This window comes from Gymnogyps californianus, chromosome 5, assembly GCF_018139145.2.
Source record: "Gymnogyps californianus isolate 813 chromosome 5, ASM1813914v2, whole genome shotgun sequence".
NCBI classification, from domain to species: domain Eukaryota; kingdom Metazoa; phylum Chordata; class Aves; order Accipitriformes; family Cathartidae; genus Gymnogyps; species Gymnogyps californianus.
In genome coordinates, this window is record NC_059475.1 from 34,047,496 (window position 1) to 34,058,998 (window position 11,503).

Here is an 11,503-nt window from a genome sequence, read left to right on the forward strand (position 1 = left end):
GTCACAAGGAGCTAATTCTTCTTCAGCTACCAGGGGATTAAACTCTTCAATATTCAAAAAGTCATTACTTTAATTTTTCCTCAGAGGAGCTGGCCAAAAGCTCTGACATCTGACCACAAAATTTCAGCTACGATTTAATTTCCAACTTAAAACCTAATAGTGGTTTGGGAAAAAATGGTCCGAGACAGCGTAACACAAATCAAATCCCTCTGGCACTCAAAAAGCAAGCAGCTTTGGCTGTAGAAGATACCACCACCAAGTCTTAACCCTGTGGCTCATGTACTCAAATTCCAAGTTTCCAACCACTCTCACTGCTGGGTAAAGTAACAGGAACACAATGATTTAGCCACACCAGTCAGGAAGTAAATGCTGCACACAACATACTTTTGAAGAGAACTTCTCTCAGACTTGGAATATCTGCCTAATAACAAAAACACTGAAGGGCAATCTGCTGGTCAGCTATGCTCCAGTAAACTGCAAAAAAGCAAATTAAAATTATTCAGTTCCAAAGTCACTTGAATCCAAAAAGAACATGACCTGAAAGTGTTTGCAAGCTGCAGTACAGCATCAAAGCAGCAGCAGCAGACACTTGATAGCTTTCTACTAAAATTTCATCTAACAATCATGCTGAAGAACATTTGCAGTGCTGCCAACCTTTGAAACTACTTCAGAACTCATGACTCTTGCAAAAATGCTTTTAAAAATCTCCAGAACCAGGCTTTAAACGAGAAACTCAGTTTCTGCATAGTTAATTGTTCTCTGCCTTTACGTTTGCTGAGAAACCCCTAATACATGCCCTAATCGCTTTCCACATTTAGTACCTAAAAGGCAAATAAAAAGCAATACACTTTTTTTTTTAAAAAAAAAACCTCTAATCTCTTAAGTTAGTCACCTAATTTCTGGAGTCTACCTAGTTCTCTCTATAATATTTCTGATTAAATAGTTATTATGCATCAGTATTGTCAATCTGGCATGAGGGTACAACCAAGACCAAGCTACTGCTGGAAGGACATAGTGCTTGCAGTTCTGGTCTCATCCACTAGATGTCTTGTACAGACTTCAATATCTCAGTCACTTACTGAGATCCCCTATTGAAGATAACAGCATTAGGCAGGTCTCTGTATTTTTAACCAAAATATGTTAGAATACAAAAAACTTAACATTCAAAAATTTTTTTCAGAAAAAAACTTAAAGTGCAACACCTTTCCTGGAGCAGTGCTCTTCATTTACAATCAGATAAAAGTTCAGCCTAGCTTTGAATATATTCCTTTCGCCCAACTACCTTTAAATACATCAATACATACGGAGTATGACCATTCTTAAAATAGAGTTTAGCAACACTTTCCCAGATTTTCTCATATCTAAATGTTTTAAGGAAACACTGAAAAGAAAAAGTTTTAAATTGAGTATTGTGATAATCAACCAAGCTGAGAAGTATTAAAAAACACATAGCCCTGGAAAATTGAGCATTTGCGTTTACTTCCTGAAGAGCATTATTTTATACCATCTCAGGAAAATTATATTTGACATCCATGTTTTGAGATTAACTGCTTGCAGAACTTACTTTCAAGTAAAAAAAAAAAAAATTAAAAAAAACAAAACAAAACTTAGAAGTCAAAGGTTAACTAAACTCTAGCAAAACTCCCAGCATGTCAACCACTGCTTTTCCTGGATCTCCCTCTGGAGCAATGCCAAGAACATGGCAATCAGCAAGCTTAAAGTCTATCAGTGCTCCAGAGCCATTCTACCTGGTCTTCAGGCAAGAACATGTCAGATAGACTGCACTGACAGCTGAATGATAGCTATGCTTAGGATTAAGAAAAAAGACAAATATTCACGACATTGTTATCAGCAGCCTTGTAAATTAACTGCGTGGCTCTTCCAACCCAAAAGGATCACATCCACTTATTTTTTTAATTAGGAAAAAAGTATTCCAGGATCCTTTAATGCAAACTTTTACACTCTGGCCATCTTTTACTCAAAATCGCCAAGCCACAGGAAGGAAGGCAAAATACACTGGGTTATCTGGGCTAACCTATAGAAGGGTGACATCCATGTTTTGGGCACCACTCGTGAGCCAGTCACAGGCTCAAGGACAAGTCAGCATATCACAGAAAAGACACGTCTGTTCTACTTCTTTCTCCTACCTGTGCAGCAGTGGCTCTATGTTTCAACTAAAGAAGCACAATTCAGAAGTTTAAGCAGCATAAGCATGTGAACAGCCATTCTCTGCCTCCACCGAGGAAATGTTAGCGGACCAGATGGAAATCCCAGAAAGCCAGATCCTAGCCACAAGCGAGCATCATTTCAAACACGGGCTGTGCTATTTTGTCAGTTGACTGCATTAACAATAATCCAAAAGAAAAGGAGTCAAACTACACCTAGTGTGGCCACTGCTTTGCTCATAAAAATATTTTTAGGAACCAGAAACTCATCTCCTGCTGAAGGCACTATCCTCAACAGTAGCATCGTTACAATCTCAGGACCCTGCGTATCCCACTGCTACTTATAAGAACAGCTCTTTCCTCTTCAATGAAACAGAATTTAGGAAGTCTTTTCTCCCAGAATTTAAAGACTTGCAGTATTCATCTTAAGTTCTTCTGATCCAATTTTGTTATAGTAAATTACTAACAAAGCTAGGCCTAAATATGAAGAAAATATTAATTCTGACAGATCAATGTAAGTTCACGGACATGTTCTTAAACATTTTTATTAAGCCCTGTATGGTGTATATTCCTGTACATTGTATACAAAAAGAAATACTCAGAATCTTTAAAAAGTAATATCCCCTCATTACATAAGAGTTTACTAGGGCAGAAACTGTTACAGTCTAAACTCAGTGTTGCTTAAACACTAACATGTTTTAAGCCACTATCGGATTTCATAAGTGATTTCTATCTGAGATCAAAACCAATCTAGTTTGATTATAGGGTGTGGGGAAAAAAAAATGTATTTTCCTCACAGTGAGATTTTCATAACTTCTCACTTGTACTCCTCTACTGTGGCAAATTGCCACAGTAGACAAAGAAAAGCCCTTGGTAAGGACTGTTGAAATGTTCAAGGAAAAAAATGGTTTCAACCTGTCTAAATTCAGAGCATGAGGCACACAATATATATTTTTCCACTCATTTCAAGTGCACAGGTGAGTTCAGAACTTTACTTTAAGAAGGGAAGTATGGACATATTGCATAAAACCAACGTCCATCTAGCTCTGGATTCTGTCTCTACCGAGACAACAGATGGCTAGGGGAATAACATAAGAACAGGGCACTCATATATTGATACTCCCTCCAATGTATACGTTTCTCCACCTCCATTTGTAGCTCAGCAAATTCCTAAGCCAGAGATTGCATCTTTGTGTTTTTATAATACTCAATGACTCCTATGAGCATCTACACAAATCCTGTCTTTCCAGATTATAGAAACTGCAAGTTGTTATCAACTTCTGCGAGGCCGTAGAGAAATCCAGGTACTAGAAGATGAAGTGCTCCCTTGTTCTTAAAAGAAAATTCTAGGCAACAAAGCAGCATTGCATCCAAAGTCCAGAGAGTGACAGAGTTATAGATAGATAGATATGCAATTTGTAGTGTTGCAATGTATGCACATATAATACAGGCCTTAATTACAGTCTTTTTTAAAAAGAACACATTACGTGTTTATTGCATAAATTAGTTACATTTATATATAAAAGCTCTGTAAAGTCATTCTCATGCTTATATGCTTCACACTTTTGTCATAATTGCTTATTGTACCTTCATAAAAACTAATGACTTGGTAAAGTCAGAGTGAGTCAGTATTAAAAGGACAGACTCCTGATTCAGCACCTTGTGCTCTGACCACAAAACCACACTGCAACTTCCCCACTGTAAAATCCAGCCAACAATTCTCCCAAATTTCCTGGGAAATTTTTCACTTTTTTAAAGGAAAATAGGGTCACTAAATTTTTTAATTCCTTCATTTTCTTACTTACCTGACATGCTGGGGGAAAAAAAACAGACACCACCAAAAAAAAAAAAGTGCAGCCTCTACCAATCAAAAAAAGCACTTCTCATCCAAAATTTTTGTGTATTTTGTGTTTAAAGCACCTGACACGAGACAGTCCAATCTATCTGTGACTTTTGACTTCCAGGTGTGATGTGCAACTGCAGTAAAATATATTAAACAAGTTACCTCTGTGAGGGATCCACAGGGCACTCCACCATGCAAGGCTTTATCCAAACTATGCAGCGTGGTGGATAAAAAGGCTGAAGAGGGATTGACAGACTTCCTCAGCTTCATTTCATAAGCCTACAAAAGGAGGGGAAAAAAGAAAAAGAAAACAAACACACAAATCAGAAAATGCCCTTTTTTTTAAATGGAAATAGCGAACTTCTCCCATTTGCTTTCATCAACCTGGAATGACTTAACACTTGCCAATGAGCAAACTATTCCTATCTTCAGCTATAGTCCTCTCTTAGCTCATCACCCTTCCTCGCAATTATGTCCCATTTATAGCTCACAGAGTAAATTTAAAAGTTTGTTGTATCTCCCTCACCACAATATTAAATAATAAGCCTTTAATAATGATGTGTCAAAGGTTTTCTATGCTCCTATTCAACAAGGCTTGCTTTCAACTCATAAAACTCCAATTTTTAAACAAGTAAACACTGTATGTATGGTTAGGGACCAATGCAGAACACTCACATGAAACCTAAAACCAAGAACTCCTTGGCCAACATTTGTTACCGATTTGAAACCACCTGGGTTGAAGGAAAGGTTTGCTAAAGATTCCCAAGTCTTTGAAGAAGCCTGGGCTGATCCTGTAGCCATTCCTAATTTTCCAATTTTGTGAGGAAGACTAGTCAAGAAGACAGGACAGGTACAGAACTGAAAATAGTTGAATTCCTAGTTCCTCCACTGACTAGAGGAACTGGCCCAAGATCAGAATTCTAGTTCATAAGAATTATTTTCATTTGGGGAATCAATTTAAACCAGACAAAGAAGAAATAACAAAATGGAAATGCTGATCTAGAAACACCAAAACCTGATGTTTCCAAAAGAAACAGGTCTTGCTCACACCTTGCAGACATCTGCTAAAACTGACACATCCCTCAACCACTGAGCATCCTGAACATCAGAAGTTTGATTTTTAAAAGGAACAGTCCAAGATCTAAAGGTTGTTGCTCTAGTTATAGTTACGAGTTCCCAGAGGTTTCAGACTCCTGGCCCAACAACAGAGATTCTCAAAGCCCTGTCACAGCGTACCACCATAACCTGACATGACTGACCACTCCAGAAAACCTTATTTCTCTATGCCCGAGAGAAATGCAGGCATCAGATTTATCCCAGTCTTAAGACAGTCTGCTGGGAGTATGGTGCATTATGGAAGCACCTCCACAGGAATCATCAATAACTAAGTAAATAACCACACCATTGAATGCTAGATGTTTTAGTCCATACTTGTTGGGCCAACAAGTGAGCTTTTTTTGCTGAAGTTGATCAGAAAAATTTCCAGCTAGTTCTACCAGCAGGCTAAGATAAGATAGCTTGTACCTTTCTATATTATGGAATATAATATGGCTTGTTCTTCCCTATATTATGACACGTAGCATATTAGAATAGTATTTGAAATTCATTCAGACCTTCTTCTCTGTTCTTCAGTTCTATTAAGGAGAAATACACAAAAAAATAGCTTTCAAGACACAGAACAGGCCAATACAAAAAACAATTAATTTTACCTCACTCAAATGGGATTGGAGTTTATGCTCAGATTCACTTTAAGAGTGAATACCTGTACTGATGAAGAAGGATTTGCAACATACTTTAATCATTTTTCGTTTAACTTCTGACAGGACTTAAACCCTGTAGACTGGAAACAAACCCTGTAGACCATGGAAACAATATTCTAGTGTAGCTCTCCTGCCTAACATGGACTCTAAAATTTTACCCAGTGATTTCTGTATTTAACCCACAAAATTAGGGTTGAACCAGACTGTCTTTCAGTAAAAAAAAAAAAAAAAAAATATATATAATTCAATTGTTAAATCAGGAGTCCAAGTGAATGAAAAATTACCGCTGCATTGGGTCTGGCTGAGATGGAGTTAATTTTCCCCATAGCAGCCCTCATAGTGCTGTGCTCTGTATTGGTAGCTAGAAAGGTGTTGATTACACACCAGTGTTTTGGCTACTGCTGAGCAGTGCTTGCACAGCATCAAGGCTGTCTCTCCAACTTTGCCCCCCTCACCAGTAGGCTGGGGGTGGGCAAGATCTTGGGAGGGGATATAGCCAGGACAGCTGACCCAAACTGACCAAAGGGATATTCCATACCATATGACATCTGCTCGGCAATAAAAGCTAGAAGGAAGAAGAAGTGGGGGACATTCGTTATTTATGTTTGTCTTCCAGAGCAACCACTATGCATACTGAAACCCTGCTTCCTGGGAAGTGGCTGGACATCGCCTGCTGATGGGAAGTAGAGAATAAAATCTTTTGGTTTTCTTTGCTTTCGCGCACGACCTTTGCTTTTGCTTTATTAAACTGTCCTTATCTTGACCCACGAACCTCTTGTTATATTTTCTCTCCCCTGTCCAGTTGAGGAGGGGGAGTGATAGAGCGGCTTTGGTGGGCACCTGGCATCCAGCCAGGGTCAACCCACCACAACCACACCCTTAGACAACCTTTTCCAATGGTAACTTACATTAGTTTCTAAAGATTTTCTTATTACTTCCCATTTCAGGGATTTATTTTTTAATTTATCTTCCAGCCACTGGATCTTGTTCAGCTTTTTGTTCAGCTAGGCTCTAGAGACCTCTAATATAATTATCTTTTTCTATTCAGCATATAATGTGATCAAGTCACCCCTTAACTAACTTCCTCTCTGATGAGCTCAGTAGGCTTCACTCTGTACTTCATACTGCAAGGCAAGTTTTCCAGAAATTAGAGTTTTACTGTACATCTTGGCATACTCTCAAGTTTTGCTGTCAGAGCTTCCAATGTTATATCTGGACAGCATTTTCCCCATATTTATAATTCCTATTATCTATTTATTTTTTTTACACAAAGATATTGTCAAACCTTCTTGCTACACCAGTCATGATGTTACATCAGTCACTCTGACCTGAAGTCCATTTGAAATCCTGTGTTTGCAAAGATTCAATCCACATCCCTTAAAAATAGCTAACGTCCTCTGTTTCTGGAAGTACAGCTCTGTATTGTATGCACTTACATAGCTGGTCATCTGTCAGCTGGCTCTGTATTAACAGTCCTTGACAATTGCTGTCTGACAAACTTTACTATCTGCCAAGCTTCTTGGCAAAGAAATTTGACTGAATAGCAATATGTGGATGACAGGCAAAAGCAAATGCTAGAACTCTACTTAAAACTTCCACCTGTCTTCAATTTACTGATTATTAACAGTTATTGATGGAAAACTAGTAATTAGCTAGCTTTTAATCCATTCAGTATAAGTCATATTAATTCTGCATATCACTAACTTTAATGCAGTATGTTTGTGAATTTAAAGTTTCACCGAGTTACTGCTACAATGACTACGCCAATTACACATAATAAACTTTGACATGGCTTATTTTTTTCAGGAAAAAAAAGCAGGCTGCATTGACACAGGTCAGAACTGTCCATGTCCTCTCAGTTCTAAAAAGACACCATTTTTGACATCTTTTCACCTGAATTAAAAAAAAAAAAAACAAAATCCAGCCACTGCATTGCAGCTAACATCTGTTTCCATCTTGCACTCTCCCCAGTTAGGCTACCTGTAGCCTAAACCACACTACAGCTCATTTACATGGATGGAAAAAATCCTCAAGAAGTTATTTTCAGGATCACTTCACTTCTTGGCACCAATTTTATGTCTAAAACCAATTTATACTGAAATTCTTATTCTTTGCTTGTATTAAAGCTTTTCTTTTTCACGGTCCAAACTGGAAGCAATTTTTATATGCTGGATTGCAAGACAGAATGCCGTATTTCCCTATTGCACTCAGAACCGATTCTGCAAGCCTAAACAATCTCTTGAGGCTATAATGCCTAATAAAAGTCACTGCATCAAACTAAAGTGCCTCAGAGATCTAAATTTAAAAATAAAAGTATTATTTCATTGTGCAATCAAACTGAGACATCACAAACCTCCCAGGTAAAAAGATGAGTGACACTGTTTAGCTTTTTCCCAGATATTGTATCAAAAACAGAATCAACACAAGCATACTTACTGTCTGCATTTTGGGAGCACAAGCTCGGCTGACTTTACAAAGAAGCTTCTGCACATCATAGTAGCTCTGTCCTGTCACTTTCATTAGCTCCAAGAGGGAAAGACATAAAAAGTCCTGAAAGATGACAGAACAGTTCAGAGAGCTCAACCTAGAAATCAAGACTGGGGACTAAACTGATGCAATTTATACACAACTAGTATACATTCCACAGGTTGACCAACTGTGCCATGTTATACACTGTTACGCTGTATCTCTCCTACCTTTCTCTGATACCAGTATATTAAAAGAAATTGTATTCATATTTTAAAGGACATGGAGTCAAAGGACCAAACATTCAAGAACTGTGTGATGGAACTGCAACAAGATAACACCTTTTTGCCCACAAAAGTCTCTGTCTACCTGAAAAACATTCAACATACATCGTCTTCTAGATTGCAGTCCTAGGGCTAGATCCTGTATTTATGATGCATACTACTGAAATATATAGGGCCTCTTGGCTCTGTTTAGGTGAGCATTCATAAGAACAACTTTAGAACGTACTGCTGAATCAACCCATAACCGATACTGTAACATCACAGCAAGTTCACACACTAGATTATGTAGTATACATGTGTTTATGTGAAGTGTTCACAAATGGATGTTTCACTCCATACAAGTAGTAGCTGCATACCCCTGCTAAAATAAAGCACCTTCAGGTTCCTTAGATGTGAAGGTAGTAAGTACATACAAGTTTAAGTGTTTTAGTTAGGCATCTATCATTTTAAAGCTGTATTTTTACAAGGCAGCAGGCCAGATGGAGTCTGAAATGCCCCCTACTTTATAGGGAGTAAAGCTCCCTGTAAATTAAAATACAAAAAAGTAAACAGTACATGCATTAAAACACCCCCCCCAAAAAAAACCAAACCAAAAACCAACCCCCAAAAAACACCTCCCACAAACATAAAATAACCCTTTCACCTGACAGGTAGTGATCTGATAGCGACTCAGCCTTTCACACAGCTCCTGAGACAACCTTGCTCTTCTTAGTTTCTTAGCAGCCATGCTCCCCAATCTACAGGGCAAACAAAAAAAATTTTTTTTGAAAGATGCTTGGAATATGGCTATGCAAACAATTACACTCACTCCTTGCTAAAGAACAGGAAAGTGTGCGCACATGCGTGTATGTGTGTATATATATAAAATTTAATGTGATATAGACTTACCATATAAGTCTACAACACATTAAATTATATTACCACTCTGAAAGCAGTTATGTTAAATTATATCTCCTCATATTTGACCATGTATGAGATCATGCCAGTAAGAACAGAAGAGTTGGCAATATTTATAGGACAGATGTTTCTGGGACATAAGAAAGCTGGAAATTACTCAGTGGTGAACTGAACAAGAACTCCTCATGCTATACTTCAATGGAAAGAAATAAGGTTATCTTTGGATGCCTAAACACGAATAGTAATCACGATAAGTATTTAGCCCTAGAACATATACTGCTAGAACACAACACTTGGTTCTGGTGACCCAGAATTCATTACAAATGTTGAAAGAACAGGAAGGACCCAGAAAGGAGCCACCAGAAAGACTGAAGGGCTGGAAACATACTTTAGCATGCAAGACACAAGATCGTCAAACTAGTCAAACCCATCTCATAACGTTCTATGTAACAATTTATGAAACAAACACAGTTAATAAAGATTTCTTTAATTTAGCCAACAGTGTAAAAGAAACCAGATGCCAAAGCTAAGCATATGAACACAAGAACTACAACGTAAATGTTATTTTGTTCTAAAAGTGAACAAAAATACCATTGGACCAAGGCAGCAACAACTGTGGTATATTCAGTCAGTTAAGCAAATTGTATTTCTCGAGATTCCTGCTTAAAGAGCATCTGATTATTTCAGATAAGCCATAAGACTATTTTACATAGCAGATAAAAATTACACTGCCACTACGAATCCTTCTGCCCTTAGCCCTCAGCTATTTGCATCTGTCCCTTTCTTTTTTTGTCATTCCATTCTACTGAACAAAACTCCACAGGATGGTGTTCAGCTCAGTACAACCTAAATCACATGTGTTTTCCTAACCTATATGTATGTTCAAGCACATAGCTTTTCCATACATATTATTTAGGCAATATTCCTAGTATTTATTTAGCCAGAAGTTCAGGCAAAACAAAAAGGTTTTTAAATAATGCAAAATTGCTACAACTTTTGCAGATGCATAGGCCTCCACATCTTCACAAGATGGAAACTTTATTGCCCCCTCTACAAAATCCTCTTTAGACAGGAGAAAATCAACCATTTGAAGCATTCAGTGTCCCTCAAGTTACCAGCTGTATTAATAACAATTTATCATACAAACTGCACACTCTGCCTCGAGCATTATGGTGGTTTCTGGTTTTGCACATACACCACATACTGCTGCAGCTGAACAAAAGCCTAGGCACAACCTCTGGTAACTGATTTTGTGACCGAAGCGATCACAGTGGATGCCTGCAGGAGCGCTGCCTGTGCCCTCTCTGTGGTCCCGGGGCGGGCAGGTGGATAAGGACACTCGTGAGGGGGGAAAAAAACACACATATATCGGCACGGACTGACACCGGGTGACACAGGCGCTGCAAGAGAGCTTCACACTATCACTTCATCTGGAATGAGAAAACGAACTTACGACCCCAACACCTGAAGGCGAGCAGCGGCCGCGCTGCGGCGGCACCGCGCTCCCTTCCCGCCGCCCAGCCCAGGTGACGCAGCCGCGCGCCCGCCCGCCCGCCCCATCGGCCCGGGACCCGGGGCTGCGCCCGCAGCCGGAGCCCCGGCCCGGCCTGGCCCTGGCCCTGGCCCCGCCCTCGGCAGCGCCGCGGGCACCCGAAACCTCGCTCCCGCCACAAACCAGCCTCCCCCCCCCCCCGCGGCTCCGGGGTCTGCCGCGGGGCCGGGCTGGGCCAGGCCCGCCCGGGGAGGAGAGAGGCCCCGCGCACCTGAGAACTTTTTCAAAGGCTCCCCGCGGCGGGCGCCAGGAGGCGGGGCTCCCGCGCAAGGCCTGCACTCGCGATTGGCTCCGCTCCCACCAATCCCCCCGCACCCGTGAAAGCCGGCGACGCGCAGGGCATGCCGGGAGCGGTAGTTCCCGGGGGCGGGCGGGAAGGCGGGAGCACGCGCGCGCGCGCCGCCCTGTGGCTTGTGATGGCGGCGGCGGCGGCGGCGGCGGCGGCCTAGTGAGGGCGCTGCGGCCGCCTCCGCCACCGGTGTGCGGCCCGGGGTAGCGCCCCTCCTGCACCCGCTCCATCAGAAGAGAAGCAGCTT

General features: G+C 40.4%; 1 protein-coding gene across 1 annotated transcript in view; it reads right to left on the reverse strand.

Moving 5' to 3' along the window:
• RAD51B (RAD51 paralog B) overlaps positions 1-9,245 on the reverse strand; it is a 412,953-nt gene extending 403,708 nt beyond the window's left edge. The window contains exons 1-3 of the mRNA XM_050897196.1: positions 9,162-9,245; positions 8,205-8,318; positions 4,171-4,287 (exon numbers count right to left, since the gene is read on the reverse strand). Of these exons, the coding sequence (XP_050753153.1) occupies positions 4,171-4,287; positions 8,205-8,318; positions 9,162-9,245 (315 nt within the window). The remainder of the gene's footprint in view (positions 1-4,170; positions 4,288-8,204; positions 8,319-9,161) is intronic.
• Between the last annotated feature and the right edge of the window lie 2,258 nt (positions 9,246-11,503).